We start from the raw sequence: 22,749 nt of genomic DNA on the forward strand, positions 1-22,749 counted from the left end.
AAGTCTGATGGAAAGTCAATGTGATATGTATCATTTAGGCAGATTTTTAGGATCAAATCAAAATAGGTTGAGCCATTACTGAAGATATCTGGGCATTTGAGATAGTTTCAAATGAAAATTTTGCTTCAACCCTAAATTATGCTGATTTGCTAGTAAATTATCCATTTTCAAAGGAAAATTGTGTCTGGAAATTATATATGCACGTGTTTCACCAGAAGAAATAGCTTTGTTTGGACAGAGACATGGAAAACGAGTAGGAGCTGAGATGGTAAATTGAGCTAAGGAACAGAAATCACCTTCTAAAAGGCAATCATCGGCCAGAGGGACTCTACTGTAATCCTCTTTTCATTTCCCCTGGCCAGTCAGGGCTGACAAGCAGGGCAAGGCCCAGGAAGGGGTTGGGGACCCAAGGGTTAATTTTCCCAGTGCAACCCAGAATTGGAAAGATGGAGTGGGGAGTTCAGAGCCTGTACCCAGAGTCACTGCCGGAAGAGGAGTGCTTACCATGCTTGTGCTGTTTCTGCATCTTTCTATGAAATGTTCTCATTTTTTTCCACGTCTTGTCCATCCTGATTCCTGGACGCACCGTGCCAGGGGCCAGCGGGTACAGAGGCAGCAGGTGGTGGCTATAGGAAGGACAGGGACCTGAGGGTTGGCGTGGGGACACCCTGGCAGGGACACAGAAGAGGGCCCATAGGAGAGAATGCTCCAGGGGAGGAGCCTGGGGCCTGGAGGAGAGGCTGATGGACAGGAGGTGGGTGCACAGGGTGGTGCCTCCAGGGCACCCGACGCTGGGTGGATGTGGGCTTGGCCCTGGCTGCCCAGCGTAGGGATTGCACATGTTCAGGTGTTTCTGCTGCCTTTCCACCCCTGCTGGACGTGGTCCTCTGCACTCTCCCTCTCTGGAAGTTACACACTTGGAAGAAAAAGAAAATCACTTGAGTCTCCACCATATAGAAGTAGCCACTGTTCATACTCGGTGCAGATCACCACCCCAGACTTTCCCGATGCAAATATCTTGATACACATTGGTGAACAAGTTAAATCTAAATGAAAGTTCATGTTTGTACAAAACAGAACCACACACTGTTTTTCTTTCACTCAGTGTTATTTCATGAATTTTAAAAATTCTGTCTGGTAGATCCAAACATCATTTCTGCAGGCCAGATTGTGCTCCGTGGTGTTGGATCTACCATGGTTGGTTATTTCTACTGTTAGACACTAGGATTATGTCTGAATTTTCGGTTATAAACAATGCTGCGAGTGTATCCATGCATGCATAACTTTACCCAGAAGAGTACTTCTTTAGGATAAATTTCTAAAGATGAAAGTAGGAGCTCAGGAGTATAAAGCATTTTTTGAACTCTGACGACATATCACTAAATTTCCTTCTTAAAAGTGGCCATTTCTATTCTGCTCGTACTTACATCAACCTTTTTCCAGTTCTCTAAGAAAAATGATGTTTTCTCTTCAACTTGCTCTTGCCTGAATTGCAATGAAGCTAAGCATTTTAATATCATTTTTAACATGTTTAATTCTATCAGCCATTTTAATTATGACATTGTATAATTGCAAAATATGCTTCTTTGGGGATTGCGTGTTCTTTGCCTGTTTTGAGTTGTAGCATTCACTTGTGCTGTAATGACTTTTGTCTTCCACAGACATAAATTGTACATATATAACCAGAATAATTTTTTAAATTTTGGTTGTCCATTAATTATGCTAACAATGCTTTATTTTTGCCCTTGGGACCTTTCTTTCTTTCTTTCTTTCTTTCTTTCTTTCTTTCTTTCTTTCTTTCTTTCTTTCCTTCCTTCCTTCCTTCCTTCCTTCTTTCTTATTTTTGGTCAAACTTGTCAATCTCTTCTATTCTGGCTCCTGGGTTTCTTCTCATGCCTAACCAAATCCAATGTCACAATTGTATGAGTCTCCACACTTTTTTGGTTTGCTTAGCTTTTTTGTCTCCTGGATTTGAAATGTAAAAACACAGCAGTTTATCTATAAGGTTTATTATGGTTTAAATTCCAACAGAGCACCAAAGACATAGGATTTTGTGCTTCACCCAGGGAGGACTGCAGTTTGGTGTGGCGGAATTGGTGTTTTTGAAGTATTCTCTGCCTGCTGGAAAGGCTCTCCAAGGCCTAAGACACTGGTATACTTCAGCCTTTGGGTCCTTTCATTCAAGTGTAGAATTGTAGTGGAGACTGCTGCTAATTTATCATGAACTTATTAGCGCCAACTGTTAAGCTTGGACGGCAGAACTAACCAGGCTTATTTTTCTTCCTCTTCTAGATTTTACAGGAAGACTAAACTTGTCGGTTTTCAAGACATGGAGTGCGTGCCCTGCGGAGACCCCCCTCCTCCCTACGAGCCGCACTGTGAGTCAATGTGGGCCTTTATGTTTTTCTTTTAACTCTCTCTTTAGTTGGCAAATGAAGCAAAATCAGCTTCTGCTGTGGGGCTCACAGTGTGTACTCTTTATCAAGCCCTTATGGAACTAAAATTCCTATGTCAGGTGCCTCAGTCAGCCAACTACCCATTGGTTTGAGCTCCCAGGAAAACACACATCCCTTGCTATGGCTGTCTGCCATTCAGGGCTTACGCCTGTTCTACATAAATTCCACGGCAACTGCAGTCAGCTAGGTGGTCCACTCCTGAATGATGAGCATGGCTCTGTGTATGTCAGTGAATTCTCAGTTTCCTTCCCCAGACCCCAGACAGGATCATGGGGTGCTTTTACCCAGCCTCGTTAAAATATCATAGCTCCCATCATTCATGCCTTCATTTTTCTCCTTGGACAACCAAAGGGGAAGAGAGGACTTACTGTGGGTTGTGTGCACAACGATGGGTGTGCTAACGCTAGTTAATCCTCTTGACCATGTATTTCCCTTAGATAAAAAAAGGTGTATGTTACTGATTATCCACCTGCTCGGATTTTGAACAGGAAGATGAGTGATTGTCGCTCATCCTTCTTAAGCTTAAGTAGAAACACGGCCAGTGAAAACCCGAAGGTGGTGGAAGAGAAACAGTCAGCCAGGGGGCTCCCCTGAGGGTCTGGGGCTTTGGGCACCTGGGCTTCAACCACAGGGAGATGGAGGGGTCCAGATGGGGATCAGGGAGCACGCTGTATCCCATGCAGAGGTCCCTGTAGCCTTTCCATTGAACACTGTTTTGATGTAACTCCCAATACCTGGGCTCTGTTCTTTGCTTTGTTCTATAATGAAAGCTCCCTCCAAACAAATTGACTATTATTCCATCATTTTATAAGGTCACGTGGTACTACTTCTTTTTCTGAGGATGCCATGGAATTTTGAAGCTCATATTATTGTGTCCTTTACTAAAAAACATTATTTTCTATTCTTCATCTGAAATGATAGAAAAGTAAAAGAAATAGAAGGCTTTTCCTAACTTTTATGGAAAATGTATATTTATCCTCATTTTCATAATATGTAAGCATGCACCAAATAATTTTTTGCAATTGACAAATAAAGTATTGGATGCCTGGTAGGTATGTCTCAAAACACTCACTTATATGTTTGACTTACTTTTATCAAGAGTCCTATCATCGGCCAGATTTGTCACTGGGAGCACTGGTCCAAGACTTTAATTCTCCACTGCTGGCTGGTAAAGAGCAGACAGTACTCAAATGCACGTCTGAAGAACACCAAATGCGATGTTCTTCCCACACACTGCTGTCTCACTGCAAATAAGCAAACTATCTGAGAAGTCCTGCAAGTTGACTTTCTCTTGGTTTGCTTGCTTTAATGTTCATAATTTACTAAACCCTATTCTACCATATGAGAAAGATCCTCTTTATGCAGCTGGGCACCCTGAAAAAGGACAAACTCTTGCAATTAAAATGCAGTGAACTTGTCTTGCTGGGGATCAGCTCAGCCATTGTTTGGGAAAAAAGTTAATTATGCAATTGATTCCAAGCTTCCATACAGAGGCTTTGTAAATAAATCGGTATTGCCCAGTTTACAGTTGTGAGGAACTAAGGGTGTTCTCCTCCTTTAATTTATTGGGTTTAAACTTAATATACTGCAGTCAGAAGTCTGAGGCTTTGGAATGTTTTGCCTTCAGGGTCTGGTTAAAACTTGATATCACAAATTTGCCTTTGAATGTAGGTCTCCCATGCCACTTTCCAAGTTTTGCGAAAGTCCTTAAATTTTTCAAAAGAAAATTAGTTTCTTTAACATACGTGTATGAATACACGCACACATTTCCATTTGGATCTTGTTAGGAAACAAGGAAAAATGAATCTTCAAGTAAGAGAGTGCAGCCTGCACAGCTAACAGCCTTTCAGATCGTGAAGCAAGAAGCCTGGTGGTCTGCAGGCAGCGTTGTTCCTTATCTCTGTTAAAGAAAGTTTGCTGCCTTTGGCTCCATTCTTGGGAAAAATTCCAGAACGCAACTAATCCCCTCAAAGGAAATCTTGAAGTCTTTGGAGGAAATTATGCAACAGTCTTCTGTTTTCATTTTTCTACTTCGGGCTTTTCAGTTCATCCACAAAGAGCTGCTTCTCAGTGATTTCCCCCGAGGAGTTTCTGTATTTCTGAAAAATCTTGCTATCAGAGGGGAATGCCTCTCGGGCGTTCTTAAACAGCAGTGTGTATCTGAAGGGATTGTCCGTAGTAGGAGGAACAAGGACTCCTCAGAACACAGCAGTAGCCCTCCTGGTTTCCTCCCGAGCACCAGGACTGCTCTGCAGCAGGAGCAGGATTTATCTGCCACCTCATGCACCCCACGGGCCACTCTGCTCCGAACTTGCCTGTTCACCTTCCTCAGGGCAAATCGGACTGGAGGTCCAGTTAAATAACATCCTCTGAGGCAGCGCTTCTCTATTGACCTCCTAAGAAGTACAGTTATAGACAATGCAAGGACATTGCAGCCAGTGACGGAGCCCACATACAGCACGGTTCCATAGGATTACAGTGGAACTGAGAAATTCCTGTAGGCTGGCTAATTTTTACTGCACTTTTTCAATATTTAGACACACAGTTAACCGTTGCATTACAGTCGCGTAGCGCAGTTTGTAGCCCAGGTGCAGGAGGCCCTGCTGGGTGGCCTAGAATCATATAAGATACTGTGATGCCTGCCCTGTGACAAAGTCACCTGACAATGCATTTCTTAGAACGTGTCTTTGATGTTAAGCAGCACAGTGACTGCACCAGGGTGCCCACCGAGTGCTGGGCAAACATGGAGTACAGAGGGACCCCAGACCTTCCCTCTTGGGGCTCACAGTCTAGTGATGGAGTTGTCACATACCAGTGCTGGATTAAGTAGCATGTGCAAACCCCATTGACTGATGCAAAATGTGTGGGGCCTGGCAGGCCCCACAGTGCTGAAAGAACATGCGGAGAGTGGTGGCATGCCCAGCCGGGGATAGCTTTCCTGTGACCTGCAGGGTCAGCTGGGGGAAGGTGCACCTGAGTGACAGCGTGAACAGGGCGGGGAGGAGGAGCAAAGCAGGTCCCGCGGCTCAGGCTTTGGGAGCAACAGAGGATTCCTTTGTTCTATAGTTCCACAACAGGGGTCTACTCCGAGAAGTGCGTCCGTAGGTGATTGAGTTGTGCCAACCTTGCTGATGTGCTTGGAGAAACTGGGTTCTACCTTGTCACTAAGCAACACAACCTGGTGGACCACCATTGTATACACAGCCTGCACAGAGCAGGAAGTGGCCACATGGTGTGTGACCATCTGTCATTGCTTAGGTGAGAGACAGATCTGCACTTGCAGAGTGGAGGGGAAGGTCCAGCTGAGAGAGACTGACCATTAGAATGAGAAGACAACAGTGTGTTGCGGGGGAGCTCCAAGCACAGGTGAGAGGTGGCCTGGCAGGAGGGAGGGAGCATAGGAAGGTGGGGCAGAGTGAGGAGCACTCTGGGACACTCTGCTGTATTACTCCTGAGGCAGAGCATGGGACAGAGGAACTCAGAGGCTTGATGGGCACAGGGTTCAGTGTTCGTGTTACAGAGAGACAGAAGATGGTTTGAGAAAACAGTGGATCTCCTGAGATATCAAGCGCCCAGCTAAGTTGGTGATCAAAGCACAATGTTGATTTGCTTCTCATGTGACATTCTCAGTGGGCTTCTGCTGCAAGGAAGAGCTGGGCCACTTCTGAGGCTTCCCCAGGATGTATGTAGGTTATTCCCTAGGTGTACAGAATCTACAAGCAGATGTTTAGAGGGTGGCCTCCTAAGTGCAATAACACAAGTATTACTTTAATGAAAGTACATTTTCTTTTATTTATGTAATATTTGAAATATGCCAAGCACCAACCTAATAAAAAATACGAGGTTGAAAACTTCCCATGTTCTGTCCACGCCCGAGGAACCATCCTTCTTCCTCGATGATGTGATGTTGCAGCAGCAGGCAGAAACACCGAAAGGACACAGGATGGGCGCCGATCAGAATCAGTCCCAGAATACCAGGTCCTGACCTCTGGTGGTCTGGGGCTTATAGGAGATGAGCAAGTGGGAAGTGCAGAAGCAGAATGGCCTTTTGTTTTGGAATTGATCTGTACAACATGCATCACAGTGACCAGCTATGCATCACAGAGAACAGTCGTTTCTAAGAGACAGCAGCAACAGAAACAGCCATCTTCTGGCTGAGGGTGTGGGGTGTTTTCTGTTACAGCCCCACCACCACCACCATTTTGGTTTTCCTGGCAAATCTTTGCTGGGCACATTACAGGTGATCTTTTGAGACAAGGCCCACCTGGAATTTCAGCCTGTTTGTAACATTATTCTGGCAAGGTCGTGAGGGCATTAATCTGATCTAGGAGAGTGTTCAGATGTGTTTTGGATGCTCATCAAATCTTAGTCAGATATTTGATTGATTGTCTTGTTTTCCTGGGGCAACCATCCATAGAGTTTAAGGTAAATAAATAAATAAAAATAAAAACAGCGGGCACAGGGAAATAAGAATGGGAGTAGCAGAATCCTGAAAAGGCAAAAAATCTTTTGTCTTTCCAAAAGGCAGCTTGAGTGTCATTAATCAGAGGTACTTTTTCAAAGAGAAAGCCAGAGGTTTTTGAATATCTGGTAGGTAAAGTCCAGAATTGGGATCTTCCCATTCAAAGGCAAAGAGCAGCTAGCAGATGGGGCCAACCGAAGGCAGAAGGCAGCGTTCTTTAGGTCCAGGCAAGTTCTTTCCCTGCCAGGGGAGCATCCTGGCTGCTCAGGTCATTGTCCCAGATGCTGTGGTCACACAGCTGAGTGCCGTGTGCAGTGCCTGGCAGCAGCAGGCTTTCAACTCTGTTGACTTCCCTCCCTGCACCTCCTGATTTGTAATGCTGCTCCGATGCTTAGGTCTCCTCCACTGGTGCTTTTGGGGAACTGCTGCTTTGAGACGGGAGCAGAAGGCTCAGTGTTAGCAGAGCAGTGGTTCAAAGGCAGGTGGTGACATGAGCACTGTGTGTGTAGGGACCGACATAAAGGGAAATGCAGCCATCAAAGACACACAATTGCCCTGGGTAGAACACTGTGCCTAACTGTATGATCATGGATGCACGAGGGCACCCAGCTGCAGGCCTGGATACTTGGGAAGCTGTGGCTGAAAGATGAGCCTAGCAGTTCCAGATCCACCTGAGAGGCGGAGTGAGACCCCATCTCAAAGAGGCTCCCTGTGACTCAGGAGGAGAGCATTGCTAAGCATGGACATGGGCCTGAGTTCCAGCTCCAGCATCACCACAGAAGACTGCCCATGTTTCACTGTGTTTCTCTTCTTTGTGGGCTCTTCCTATGTTCCTCAGTCTGTGGTTTTGAAAGCAAGAACACAGTCATTGTCCCTCCTGAGGCCTGGATTGGCAGAATCTGACGCAATGCGGTCCTGCAGCGCGCAGTGGGAGCAGGAGTTGGTGGGGTGAAGCAGCACAGCGTGGACTCACTGCCAGAACTGCGGGATCCCCACCCTGGCGGTGCCCAGTGCTGGTGGGCGCATCTCGGGCAAACCGTCTCCCCATCTCTGAAGCTCTGTTTACTCCCTGGAAAATGAGGATAATGAAGGCAGAACTCAGTGAACTCCTAGGAACATGATACCTGTAAGGTGTCATCTTAGGACACATCTACACAGTGGCCTGGCCATCCTGTTAGGATCAGGACGGGCCATCCCTGCCCTGCAGCCCAGCCCGGGCCCCCACCCAGGCAGCCCTCTGAAGGTGAGGGGATTGTCTCTTCCTGGAGCTCTCTTGGCTTTGCCTCTACTGACAAGCAAGCGGTGAAGGACACTGGAGAGGGTGGCATTGAGTTTGGGGTTCACTGAGCCCCCATGGCCAGGTTCTCTGGCTGAGAAAACCATGGCTGTTTCTTTACTCTCTTTCCTATTGCCAGGCTTCTGCTTGACCAGATGCGTGCAGAGCCCCACCCCAAAAATAATGAGGGGTTTGTGACGACAGTCAGTGCGCCCCAGCCTCACTGTCAGGTCGCTGAGGACGATCGTGGGCCATACGGGCTGGCTGGGCGTGAAGCACGGGACTGGTTAGTAACTTTATCAGAAATTGAAGATACATTTTCTTTAAAAATGGAAATCCAGATGCGAGCTTTGTGCATATTGTGTCTTCCGTTCCTAATAACGTAAGACCATTTAGAACATTCAGGAGAAAAACAAGAAAAACCGCACAAGAAATTTTAGAAGTATATCCTGCCTTGCGTTTGATAAGAAGTACAGATTCTGAACTATTTCTTTGAGCTGGGTTTACTTATTTTGGAACAAATACTGTGGTTGGAACAGATAGTTTGGAAAAAATTCAAAGCAGTTTTCACCATAGTGCAACTGCATTTAAGTGTGTTTAACCTAGATGTTTGCTTTGTTCTTGGGGGCTCTGTAAAAGGAGCTGTGTGATTCTAAGCAGATAGCAATCAGATAAATCACTGCCTGGGAGAGGAAAGATCAGGGCTGTGCTGACCCGCCGCCATGTAGGAATTTTACAAGGCTCAGTTCTCCTCAGAAGACAGCTAACAGTTCCTTGTTTCCAAAGGAAATTTAAAATGTCTCTGTTATAACAGATCCAAGTAATTTCAAAGTGAATTATTAGAAGAAATATTTGCTCAGCAAAGATAACTATAGAAGTTTAACAGAAGAAAGGGTATGACGAAAGTCCGAACTCTAAACACAATATTTTGAGCCTTGGAGTTACAAATACAGCAAATAAAATGCAGCATTTTGAGGTTTCTCTTTCTAGTCTCTCTCTCTCTTTTTTTTTAATCTATACTGTTTTTAAAAAGTAGGTGTGGGGCTGTGGGTGTCACTCCATGGTGGAGCCTGGGTACGGTGTGTGGACCGGGTCACAGCTTCAGCCCTGAGAAACATGGTTTGCTGTGCGTACTATTTGAATGCTTTTCCCGCTTCAGAGATGACTTACTCCCTGTGTGATTTGCGAGTCTTCCTATGAAGACGTTTGTGAGCAGGTTTCTGGACTTGGTTGGAGCTCTGAGGTCATCTCCATTGCTGTGCCCACAGTGGACATGGCATCTAAAGATCCCACGAGTCTCTCTTGGCAAGCAGTGTTCAGTGACTTTATAGGAAGAGTATCTGACACTCATCTGTTTTAAAGAAAACAAAAACAAGCCTAAAATGAAATAAATGGGGAGTTATTTGAAATGAAGATCAATATGGGCTCCAGATTTTCTTTCAAGTAGAAGGTACAGGAGGAGGAGAAGCCGCTTCCCTCTGGAGGGTTCCAGTCGCCTCCAGCTTTTTCCTGACTGCTGTGCCAGCCGTCCTGAGGCTCAGACCAGTTTCTGGAATCCTCCCTGCATTTCCTGTACATCGTCCTTGGGACCTCTGTGTCTGCCAAACCTGATCCGAGAGGATGACTATATAATGGAATGCAGAAGACATACCTATAATCCCCAAGTATTTGACACTTGCTGGAAATGTGATTTTAGTATGTTGTATTTATGATTTTGTGTCTTTTTTGTTTCTGCAGCGGTTTTTCTGATGAGTTTGCTAATGCTTACTGGCCGGATTTTCCAGAACGCTTCCCAGTGCCTCTGCATTGTAGGTCTGTGAAGCCAATGTGTACTAACGGAGGGCTCCAGTTACGGAGGGTTTCAAAATTGTTGCAGCCGCAAGACCAAGATGCCTGTGTGTGCAGCCAGGCATTCCTGGCAGAGCTGCAGCGTCGGGCCTGGCTGTGGGTGTGGTTTGGGGAGCAGATGATGGGTACCCACCGTTTTAAAGCAAGTTCTACTGCAGTAGACAGGGGCGCTTCCTTTAGGAGAGTCTGAAAACCTTAGCTCCTTCCTGTTTAACGAAAATGTTGGAGTAGGGGAAGATGAAGACGGATCAGAAGAAATTCAGCACAGACAAACAGCCACGGGCTCGGGGCTCAGGAAAGACCCGTTTCAAAGCCGCTCTCTGGTCTCACAGGTGAAGCAGGATGCCCTCCAAGACCCACTCACTGGCGGGAGCCGGGCTTCTCCTCCCTCTCCCTCCCCTGTCTGTGGATCCTGGCTTGTCTCCCTCCAGTGTGTCTCTTTCTTTTTGTCAATCTGACAGATTGTATCATTTTATTGAAAAATAATCCGAAATCATGAGAGTAGAAAGTCGCTTCTGTAGAAACAGTAAACAGTTGACAACCACAGGGTCCACCAGGTCCCCTGCAGAATCCCAGCACTGGGCTTTCCGTGGCACCTTTGAAGCCGTCTTTTGGAACCCACTAATATTTTCGTGTAAGCACTGCTCTCCCAGACCAACCAGCCGGGGCAGAGGGAACTGGAGGAGAAGGAAGAGCCGAAGGCAGCCACAAGGAGGGGAAGGGCAGCCAGAACCCACCAGAAGTAGCCCTGGGGCCTCAGAGCGCGCTGTAATTTTGTGACATTTGGTGTAGAACAAACAGACCTGCTCACCCTGATAACTGATCACTGAGGTTTTCTGAGATTACTCAATAAGTATGATAGTTCTCATTATTATTCTGGACCCTGGAAAGGGTGGGGAGAATGATCAGGTTACGTGTCTTTTAGTTTTTTTGTTTGGTGGTACTGGAGATATACACAAGTGCTGTCCCGTGACTTAGCTTTTTAAGAAAGCGAGAAACCATTGAGATTCATCTCAGAATCATTTCCAGTGAAAACAGTCCATTGCTTTTTAAAGCTTCTTTGACTATCGTGGTCAACAGTTGTTTCCTGAAAATTTATTAGAGCAAACTTCTTATATCCCAAGAATATTGAAAACGGTGGCCAGTTTCAGCACGCTGGGCTCTTGAAAGACTCCTACCATCACTAGCCCTGCACTGTGTGATTGTTGAGCTATTTCAAACCTGTTTTGCGTTAGCCCTAAAGGTACAGAATCCAAAGATTCCTTGAAACGCTTCTGACATTCTGCATTCATTCTTTTCCCGTAGTACAAGAGTGCTGAATGTTCACAGGACATTGGTTTTCTGTTACCAGTGGAGAAAAGAACAGAAGATAAATTAAACGCCTGGACTGAGTTCATAGCAACTCCTGAATCTGCTGCTTTGCACATCCCTGTGTGCCGCAGACCGTCGGGGTGTTTGTTGGTGGCTTGGGAGTCCAGAGACCTGGGCCAGGCCCTGGAACAAGAGCAGTTGATTATTACCCAGTCACCACTAAGTCTGACTCTTCCGGCTTTTATCTTCAGTCGCTTTTAGACATCTAAAACCAGCCAGCTGGTTTAAATATTTACTCACAACGAAACAGGCTATGGTTGTTAAAGGGCATCACTAAATTAAATGAATTTTACATTAAGTACAGTTTATCTAAAAAAAAATTTAAAACAAAAAGGCTGGCAGGCCTGTTTCACCAAGTTGTGGACCTTTGAAACTGGATCAGTGATTTACATGTGTGCTGAGTAAATGTCCAGAGTCAATAAATGTGAGCTCATGGGGAAAAACAGATTAACAGCTGATGCCAGCCCTGGCGGGGACACTCAGTGTCCGGACTCAGAGATTAGTCCTTTGTGTAAGTGAGATTCATTCTCGTGAGCTGCATGTGCCGGAAGAGATCCGTCCCCTGCGCATTGGGGCCCCAGGGAGGACCAGGTTGCGTAGCCACAACCCATGACCAGGGCCCTTTATCTTGAAACCTGGGGGAGTGTCCCGACTTCCACAAAGGTTTAACTGAGAACATCATTTTGAGACTAGAAAAGAGAAACTTACCAGGAGAGTGTGAGAGATCACCTTCCTATTACAACATTTACATGCAGTTTGTTTCCCTTTCTATCCACGGATTGTTTTCCATCAAAAGACAGTGATGGGGCTGGGGATTTAGCTCAGCGGCATAAGCGCCTGCCTTGCAAGCTCATGGTCGTGAGTATGATCGCTGGTACTGATTTTAAAAAAAAAAAAAAGACAGTGATGATCTGGAATTTTTCTCTTCCATGACTTTCTGCAAGCATCCCAGTATTAAACATTAAAAATTCATCATTTCTGCAAAGCTTGCCAGGGATCATAGGTGACCTGCTTTTCTTTAACATGAGAAACTTATTTCTGAAATTATTAGTTATTTGGCTGCTGAACTCAAGAAGCCTTCTGAGGGCCAAAATGCACCTTTTCCTGGGCTGGTGCCCTTCTGTATAGCGACAGTGTTGGCAGCCCAGGTCAGTGGGGCGGAGGGGGCACCAGGTGAAAACCACATCCTGAGCTCCACCCTCAGGCAGTTCACCACCTATTCCTCTGGGCAGGTTATCAGTTATAGTGAGTTGTTGAGAAAAAACCTACTAAGGTGAGCCTGGGACAGAGCCCAACGAACCAAAAAGAGGAAGCAGTGCCTGTGGGCAGAGGGTGGTTGCCAGTATGCAGGATAAGATCAGGTGGAGATCAAACAGGTCCTGCGCTGGGAGCTCAGAAAATAAGGCCACTCGGAGTGGGTGGGAAGGAGGAAGCAGACACTTCCTGTTTCTGCCGTGCAGAAGGTTTTCAGCTGACACAGCACATGTATGTATTTTGAAGAACAGTCTTCCCCCTCCCCCATCTCCAGGCTTGATTATTTGTTTAATTTAATTAATGTGATTTATTTAAGTTAAATAAATACTCTTAATCAATTTAATTATTATCTTATTAACTGTGATATTGGTCAGACTGTTGGCCTCCGTATCTGTGAGTTCCTTATCTGCCAACGCAACAAGCCTGAAGAGAAGATATTAAAAAGAACTATATATTGAACGCGAATGGAACTTTTTATTAGCATTATTCCCTACACAATGCAGCAGAACTGTTTATATAGCATGTATCTTGTATGAGGTCATCTGAAAACGACTCATATATACCAGGAGGATATTCATAGGTCTATGAAAATACCATACTGTTTTATCTGAGGAACTTGAATGTCTTCCACATTTGCAATCTGCAGAACAGGATGGTGGGTGATGTCCCGGAACCCTCGGGTATTGGCTGAATGATGAACCCATTTTTTTCTTCCTTTTAATGTCAGTGAAAATTAAAGAACAGTATTTGATTTTTTTTTCCTAAACTCAGGCAAAATATATGCTTTGAAAAGGTTAACAAGGTTTTTCATCACAAATATTTTCTACTATTTTAGGTCCTGGGGACACAGTTCTCCAGTTAAAATCAGAGAGCTGGGGATGGTGTTGCGCACTTGTAGCCCCAGAATTCTGAGAGGCTGAGGCAGGAGGACAGCAAATTCCAGCCCAGCCTGGGCAGTTTAGTGACTTAGTAACACACTATCTCAAAGAAAAATTTTTGATTTTTATTAGTATGTTTGCAGCACGTAAGGATTAATTCCTCACGAGGAGTTGGTACGAGGATATAACACATCTTCCTCTCAAAAGAAAGATTTACAAATAGCTGAAGACACAGCTCAGGGTAGAGGTCCTGAGTTCAGCTTCAGGCCTGCAAACCCAAGGGGTGAGGTTCTCTCGAATCGCCAGTGCTACTTGGTGCTGGAATCAAGAGCATCCTCATTTGATCACCCCAATACTAATGCAAACCCATCCCAGCTCCACGAATTGGCTCCTTACTCTTCACCAGGAAGAAGGCTTGACTTTGATCCTAACTTTCTAACAAATAATTTTACTTGTCTCCTTTCGTATGTACCAAATGAAGATTCCAATAATTATTAAAGAGAGAACGAAGGTTGGATTAATTCCTGCACCCGCTGTATGTTCTAACTTCAAGAAAAGTGTACCTTTCCACCCAAAGCCAGAGTCGTTTGCTCCTTTCTCCAAGTCCTAGTAACTGTAAAAATCATAAACAGCCACTAAGGCCTGTACCTCATCTTCCTGCTCACCACTGACCAGATCCAAGGATGCCATTTACTCTTTCGAAAAGTAAAGAGGATTTATTCAGAGCAGCCCTGAGGAGGTGGAGGGGCCCATTGGCCTCACAGCACCCGTCTCAGGGTGCACGGGAATGTTAGGGTCTCTGTTGTGGAGGACAGTGGTGCAGGCTTGTCTCCCCCCCCACCAGTCCTGGACCCAGGCCTTCCCCACCTGGAGGAACCAGGCCTCCAGACTCTTCCTCCTGTCCTGTGCTTTCTTCTGGGGTGAGGGGAGGAGCAGGGAGCTGTTTATGCACCAGGACAGGGATGTTTGGAATCGCAGCTTATCTCCAAAGGGGCTGGAAAAATCTAACTTTTAAAGTTTCTTTTGTGATACCAGTTATGAAATTATAAATAATTAATAGCAACAATTCCACTGAAATAGGAGGGGTGGGAAACACTCTCTAATTTCATGTTTCCTTTCAACCAGACACAGTTGGTCAGATTAAACTTCGCATTAGGCAGCTTTGCTTTTTAGTTGGATGTTAATGGGCAGAAATAATCTGAGTGTCAGAATTTGAGGATAATTTTGCAGTTGACTTCTTTTTAAATGCCGCTGTGAGGTGAGGATGAACAATCCACTTTACGGAAGACAGGAACCTGGGAATAACAGAAGGCTCAGGCCTGCCTCAGCCTGGCCGTAACCAAAGCCAAAGTGAGATGAGCACACGGGGATGTGAAGCCAGGGCTCCAGGAGCCGGCACTTGGGTAACAGAGTCCGTGCTCAGAACAGGGCGAGCGGCACCCTGGTTTCAGATCTTCGTTGCAGTTCCCTGCTGGCCAGCACACCTCACTCCCAGCTGAAGCACATCAAGTCTGGAGCTTGCTCTCCCTCGGCCCAGATGCGCAAGACCATAATTGTCTCTTTTATGGCATTTTCTGTTTCTTCCTGTAAAACTGTGAAAGCTTCATTGTTTCGCCAGCCAAATAAACACTGCAGGACCTCAGAGCTTGGTGAGGTAATGAAAAGCATCATTGAAAGCAAGCAGAATTCTTTTAACTCCGTTGTATTTGCAGAGAAATTCAGTAGGCAATCTATTTTGTGGCTTATGATGTTTTCAGTGTTAATTATAGTATTTATGAAAATTAAAGTACCAAGCAGCTCTAATCCACCAAGCGCCAAAGAAGAATTAGAGCCATGTGCTGGCTCCTTGGCGTAACGAGCTCTCTCTGAGCAGCCTTGATGGTGGGAGAGCCTTCATCAGGCCTGCGTCAGAGCTGAAGGCAGGGGCCGTCTCCTTCACAGCTCCCCTTGCCAGCCTCTCTCCTGTGCTGAGGTGACTGCCTTTTATGTCTGTTCGTTCCTCCTTCTCCCCTCAAAGACATGCAAGATAATACTTGGTCTATAAAGTCCTGGTGGGAAACAGAACCCCAGGCCAAATGATCGGGAAGTAAGATGAAAATAGTAGACACCAGGTTCCATTAGGTGACAGACCAAGTGTCAACTCCTGTGACCTTCGGTTTTCCGGCAGCAGCGCCCTGCACGCACGCTCTCCCGTGTGGTGTGGGTTCTGTGGGTCACACTCACGGGTCCAGCACTCTTGCACTGCCTCCCCGGCCTTCCTGAAGGTGGCCAGCCTGTCCCCCAGCACTCTCAATGACCCTGCTTTCATCCTGTGGAGCTTTAAGAGTTATTGTGTTGGGGCTGGGGATTTAGCTCAGCGGTATAAGCGCCTGCCTTGCAAGCAGGCAGTTGTGAGCTCGATCCCTGGTACCGATATAAAAAAAATGAAAAAGACCAAAAAAAGAATTATTGTGTTCAACTCTTTCTAAGCAGGATTAATTTTCATTTTCTGGATTTAAAAAAATTATCATTTTATATGAATAAATAAAACCCCAAATCAAATTTAAAGAAAATGTTTACCACTGCTGACAGAGCTCACAGTAACTCAGTCACCATGCGGTGAGTACGCATGCTCTGTGGGTGCCACCAGCTGCCACCAGGAGGATGCTGGTTCACCTCACAGCTCTCTGCTCCTCTCTGCCAGGACTCTCTTGCCCTAGGGGTCTGCTCGCCAGTGTTCAGAACAAACCACAAGAGTGTGGTTCTCTAAATCTGTGCTTTGTGCTCATTCCCTAAGTAGCTTCCCAGCCAGTCAAGGCTGGTGTAGACGAAGCAGGTGCCTGTAGCATGTGTGCTGAGGACTCCAGAGGACACAGCTCAGCATCTGAGCGAGGAGAGGGGCAGCCCACACAAGGCAGTGGGGAGGGAAGGAGGGAAGGTGGGCTCTCAGGGTCTGAGGATGATTTCCAAGGCAGCCTGCACCGCCAGATTTGGAAGGAAATGCCAAAATCTTTATTTTTCTAGCAATTAAAATACGAAGTACTTATTATTGCAGTGAGAATGAATGATGATACTGTTATTTTACAGCTTCGGAACAAAACCAAACCTCGTTGGCCAGAGCCCAGTGCTTTGTAGTTAAGTTGTTAAGTGCCATCAACTACTTTATAGTCCTCGTATTTACACGTGGTTAACATGCTGGGGTGCTGACGCACAGAGCACGAGGAGGTTCTGCTTGTGCTGTATCAAGAAAGAACGGAGCTTGGCTGCCTGAGAAGCTGTTAAAACACGCTGTTGGAGAAGATTTGCAGGAAAAATTGGGGTCTCAGTTACGCAGGGAACACCCCTGTGCACACATACCAAGTAAAAAGACCTGGTGACTTCCAGTTTAGTTTTTAAATTAGTTTTAGTAGCCATCAGGCTGCGTATACAAGTCAGCGACATAATCAGCTGTGCAGATGACGTAACACAACTAGAAACTGCGTGCTTTCTACCTGACCTCTCAGATATCTCCCGCTTTGAGAGTTTGAGTCCTGGAGGTAGGGGTGGGTGATGTCGAGGAGGGAGGAGAGGGATTGCTAAAATAGCGTCTTGCAGTTTTCATGGATCGCTTCTTCCTTGGATTAGAAATACTGCGCCGCGCAGGCGATTTTGTGACCTTCCTCCCCCTCCTCCCCACCTCCCTCTCTCTCCCTGAGAGTCTCCTTTCTACTTGTCAAACTGACCTGTCCTTTTGTTTTTTTTCTAAAAGCTTTTCTCAGGACTAGTTTACCATTCTCATTCACAGTATTCCTTGAAGATTCATTATTTTGCTGATAGCTGCTTGCTATTCTGTAGTATCGGTTAATATCACCAGTGAAGAGATCATTTTTTTTTTTTTTGGTTTTTTTAAATTATTTTTTATTTAAAGAGAAAACAAAACAGTAAAAGGGTACAAGTAATACAGAATTTAAAAAAATAAACAGTAAGAAATCGCTAGTTAATAGATTACATATTGTCATCTCAAAAATAGTTGTTCAAATTACAAAATTAAAGCATCTAAAGTGGACATTCAAACAGTGAGATTGCAAACAGTTCTGTTCAGTGATCCAACAAAAACTTAGTAATATGGTTATCTATCTTACACACTTAAATATACATGCAGTTATATCCTTTAGAGCACTTTCTTTTCCTCTCTTTTTTACAATAACAATTACCCAGAAGAGATCATTTTTATAAAGGCCTTTGAGAGTGTAGCACTTACGTCCTTCATAGAAAATGAGTCTTAACGTCCAGAGAAAACTCTTTTGGCTTGCTTTGTCGTTAGTTTGCTCCTGCACTCTTCAGTGTTTTAGGGTTCATGCAGTGCAGGTAGCTCCAGTTTATCTGACTGTCCTTGTACATAGGTGGTTTCAACCAACATAAAGCCACCAGATCCTGACGCCATCATAACTGCAGTGGCTGATTCTGAGTAATAATAGAAGGCGTGGCCAGTTCCATAAAATTTAAGAAGTTTAGTGCACCAATCCTCTGTGTACAATATTGATTAAGTTCATAGAAAAGTCCTAGCTGGTAGACAGTGATCCTGGTTTTACAGATCAGGAAACCAAGGCAGGAGGTTGGCATTTGCTAGTGGTAACCAGCCGGTTGGTGGCAAAGCCAAGATCTGAGCCCAGACTGTCGACTGCAAAGCTCTCAACCATCAGAGTGCCCAGCATCTTTTTGCAAGTTTGAAGGCAGGAAGAGAGGGAAGGGAAGAGGGAAAGGACCGATGCCTGGTCAGGTGCATGTGTCCCGTGCAGACCAGTAGAAGGAGGCTTCCGTGTAAATCCTGTTTATTGTTTGATTGACACATCATGGTCTGTAATGACAAGATGTAGTAGATGTTTTCATTCATTGTGTAGTTTGGGCTCCCAAGTCCCTGTGGAAATTTCATCTGTGATCCTACAGAAGCAAAATGCTTGAGTCAATCAACAGCCACACTTCCGATTGTTAGCAGTATCTGCCTCCCCCAGCACCTCAGCAAAAACATGGTGTCAGGTCCTCAGAGTATGTGTGTCCCCATTTTCTTCTCATGTCATAAAATCAGGTTGTCGTAAACACAGCCTTAATACGAGTTAATACGCATGTGAGGTGGTCACTACACCAAGTCTGCTAATTCAGTTTGTTGTGTTTATAATGTATCTAGCAAGCCATTGCTTTCATTTCTACTTCACCAGTGGATTTAACTAACAGCAACTGTTCTTTAGAATTAAAACATGGATAGTGCATCCTTTAACCCTTTGATTCAGAGTAGTGTTGTCAGTACTAAATTGTGAGCAGTCAGTACCCACTGCCCACCCCTTCAGGGGTGATGTCAAGCCCCAGGTATGTGTTAAGACTGTTCAAGAGCAGAGATCAAAGTCACGGCTAAGAACTGATAGAGTGAGCAGCTGTTATTTTTTTTTAAAACCTATTTTCTAATAACATACCTCTTCTGTTATAATAAAATCAGCAACATGCTTGGATGAAAGCATTCCAAAATGCATTCAGTGGCTTTGATTCATGTAATTGCGAGATTTGCTTCTATAATTCAAAAGATAACAGTGTGGTAATGGAAACCATCTTAGGACACTGGCTATACCTATATCTTTTTAACTTTCTGTGGCAGTAAATGATGCTATTAATAACCTAAAGAAAACTTTTTAAATGACTCATAAGAACTTGAGCGTAAATTTAAATATGAAGACTTAAGGCTTAAGAACAGATGTAAGTTATCTCCCAGTCTTAGGAAGGAAGGACCATGGTTTCATCATGATTTCCTGTCAGCAGACATGATGCATATTGACAAGGACAAGAGCATAGTGATGGCTGGTGACCCAGAGGAAATGGAAATGGCTAACTTAAGATTGGTGGAAGAGGAGAGACCCAGAGCTCTCCCATGGGGCCTCTGGGATCATGTCCTCCTCTGTGCCCCTCTAAATATCTACCTGAAATACAGAATCATCATCGTTATTAACTGTAGTCACCCCCAGTGTGCAGCAGGACCCTGGAACTATTCCTCCTAAGTGTGACGTGTTCCCTTGGGCCAGCTCCCTTTTCCTCTTCCGTCCCCTCGGCCCAGCCTCTGGTAACCAACCACCTTTCTACTCTCTATGACAGCAACTTTTTTAGATTCTCCACAAGTGAGATCATACAGTTCTTGTATTTCTGTGCCTCACTTATGTCATTTAACATAATGCCTTCTAAGTTAGTCTGTGTTGTCACAAATGACAGGATTTCCTTCTTTATTTAGACTGACTAGTGTTCCACATTTTCTTTATCCCCTCGTCTCTTGTTGTTGTTATTTTGTTTTGCTTTGGTTTTGGTACTGGGACTCGAACTCAGAACTTTGAGCTTGCCAGGCAGGCACTTGTGCCACTGAGCTATATCCCCAGCCCCCTGCACTCATCTCTTGATGGACACTTACGATTCCATCTCTTTCTGTTGGGAATGATATAGGAGTCCTTCCAGACTTCATTGCAGTCCATTGGAGGCTCTAAATTGTAATCCCAGGAAAAAGTTGTTGGGAGTTTCACAAGTAAATTCCAATCTGCTGCTTCTAGTACAATCCACGACCCTAGTCATATCTGCAGTTGAGGGGAGCCAAGGGGGTCCTAAGTCCAGACAGAACAATAGCTGACCTGAACAAAGCTGCAACCCAGGTTTTGTTCATGAAGAAGGGAGTGACCGTGAGAATGGCAGGAAGTAGGTCAGTACTGTGAGCTGGGCGAGGTAGGAGACACAATGGCCCTCTGTAATATGCAGAGAGAGATGCGCAGAAAGAGTAGCAGAGTCCGGTGCCAGGTAGCTTCTGAGTTTGAAGGAATCCGCCTAACCAGGCTACTTCGGCTCTGCTGAATACCTCTCATTTCCCGGGGCCTCACTTCCTGTTCTCAAGCTCAGTCCCAGATGGTGGTGTGTTGTCTCTGCCTAGCTCATGCTTTGCAGCAGGGCATCCCCGTCCTGTCCCTTTTCTTCAAAGCCACACGTGGCTGCCTCGCTGGGCTCCTTTGCATTGTTAGAGACAAACGAGGGAGTGGAGCAGTTTGCCAGCCAGCTCTGTGTATATCAATGCATGGAAGTAGGGCAAAGATGAATCAAAATGAGGGCAAATTGTCCTCTTTTGGGGGAACCATCTCAGAGGTCCTCCACTCCACAAATGGTGCTTCATGAACACAGGGGTACAGATGTCTCTTTGACATACTTGTTTCATTTCCTTCAGAGACATTACCCAGGAATGGGATCGCTCGATCGCATGGTAATTCTATTTTTAGTTTACAAACCACTTAGATGGGAGATAATACAAAGAGGATAAATGCTTGAGGTGAATGATGTGTTAACAACCAACTTGGTCATAACGCAATGCATAATATGCGGTGTTATCTTGATTGTCATCTTGACTGGAGGAAGGGCTGCTTGGGAAGGAATCGGAGAGTAAGGCGCTGACCGCAGCAACGGGCTAACCCGTCAGTGAGTTCCTAGGTGAAGGCTCTGAGAGGCAGGTCCTAGCTGGGGGAGGGAGGTCACCGGGGGCACCTGGCAGGGTGTGTCTGGTCTCTGACCCCTTGCACTCTGCTCCCTGGCTGCCAAGAAGAATCTTTGCTTCTTCTCCATGGTGTTTCTGCCTCACCAGAGACTCAAAGTAAAGGAGCCAGCAGACCATGGACTGACACCTCTGTAATCATGAGCCAAAATAAAGCATTCTTGTTTTTCTCATGTATTTTGTCACACTATGAAAAACTAAAAGAAAAAATGTATTAAGAAGACATCACCTTATATCCCATAGTATGTGCAATTATTTCTTGTATCAGAAATTAAAACTAAATAAATAAATAACCCCATCCCAGCACACCACAGTCCAGAACTGATCTGCCATCGCACCATACAATGGATTCTTTTTGTGACAGGATATCCTGTTGGCTTTTACCCTTCACGTTACTTACACTGGCACTGTGCCTTTGGAAACATCTTAGCAAGAAATCCAAGTAGAAATGAGGATGCAGAACTGCATTCTTAGGGTGAGATCTGCTCATAATAAAAGTATATTGATGAATCATCCGTGTTTGCAGGAGGAGAGGGGTGGCATGGTGCCTCCCTGGGGTTCCGCTGTGGTTCACTTGGCACTGAATGCATGAAAGTGTTGGTAATTAAAGCAGTGCCCATCAAGGGACTAAAAAGGAGAAACCAGCTCAGAAGTTCTGTGTTTATGAATGAATGTTAGAGGCTTACTCAGTACAGGGGAGAATACTCGTATGGCTGTGGGCATTTACTTTGTGCTCAGTTCAGAAATGAAAAATCGGGAAAAGCAGAAGCAGACACTAACTTGGAAACTCAGCCCTCCAAGAGCCTCGCAGGACAGCCTGGCTTCTGGTTTATGCACACAGCTGTTTGTCTGAGTGTAGATGTCAGAAGACGGGCTCCCTAGCATCGGGTACTGGCAAGCAAAACAAGCCAAAGGCACGTGTGTACCTGTCTGGGGGGCTTCAGAAGGAATGAAGAATAATTCCTCTGAGAAAAAATGTGAAGTCCTGGTTTATCCTTCCATTATCATTCATTGAAAAGTAGTATTTTCTTAATTTAAATAATCTCATGTACAGAATGGATTGTGATTACTGTATGTTATAAATTTCTCCTCTGCTTTTCCCTTCTTATTTTCTTATTTGTGACATCATGTTTCCAAAGCACATTCTGGTTTCATCTTGGTTTAGATTAATATTCAATTTGAAAGCAGCTGTTACGGATTAAAAACTGGTGGTCAGCTTAACAACAGCCGAGTGTAGATGGCCCAGCTGAGGAAAGCTGCCAACATAAAAAGGGACGTGGAGGGGAAGAGTGAGCTACTGTGGGTCCACCTAAGTGTTGTCTGAAGCCATTGGTTCTCCTGGAGGAGCTTGTCATGCTGGCTTCCGTGATATGAATTCTGCTATTATCAGAGGAGCTTGATACCTTCACTGAGAGTGGCTGTGGGAAGATGTGTATTGTTTAATCTCTAGGGGAAGCTTGTCATGCTGGCTTCCTGATATGTACTGGGCTGTTCTCATCGTTGGAGGAGCTCAGAACCTCCATGTCACTGAGAATGGCTATGGTACTTTTCGGGGCAGCCCTGGTCCTTATTCTGAGCATGACTTCTCAGCTTCTGTGTAGAAACCTTAACCCACCAGCACATCTCCTTCACACTGCTGGCATAGACTTTCCATCTCCCACCAGTTTCTTTGGGCCTTCCCAGTG

At 45.2% G+C, this 22,749-nt stretch overlaps 1 protein-coding gene across 4 annotated transcripts in view; it reads left to right on the forward strand.

Moving 5' to 3' along the window:
* Tnfrsf19 (TNF receptor superfamily member 19) overlaps positions 1–22,749 on the forward strand; it is an 88,304-nt gene that overhangs the window by 46,222 nt on the left and 19,333 nt on the right. For all 4 annotated transcript variants that reach the window (XM_013141096.3, XM_003477245.5, XM_005007019.4 and 1 more), the window contains exon 5: positions 2,293–2,378. In XM_013141096.3, coding sequence (XP_012996550.2) covers positions 2,293–2,378 — 86 coding nt within the window. The remainder of the gene's footprint in view (positions 1–2,292; positions 2,379–22,749) is intronic.

Source organism: Cavia porcellus, unplaced genomic scaffold (assembly GCF_034190915.1).
Source record: "Cavia porcellus strain 051 isolate PalLab524CR breed Dunkin Hartley unplaced genomic scaffold, mCavPor4.1 scaffold_21, whole genome shotgun sequence".
Lineage (NCBI taxonomy): Eukaryota > Metazoa > Chordata > Mammalia > Rodentia > Caviidae > Cavia > Cavia porcellus.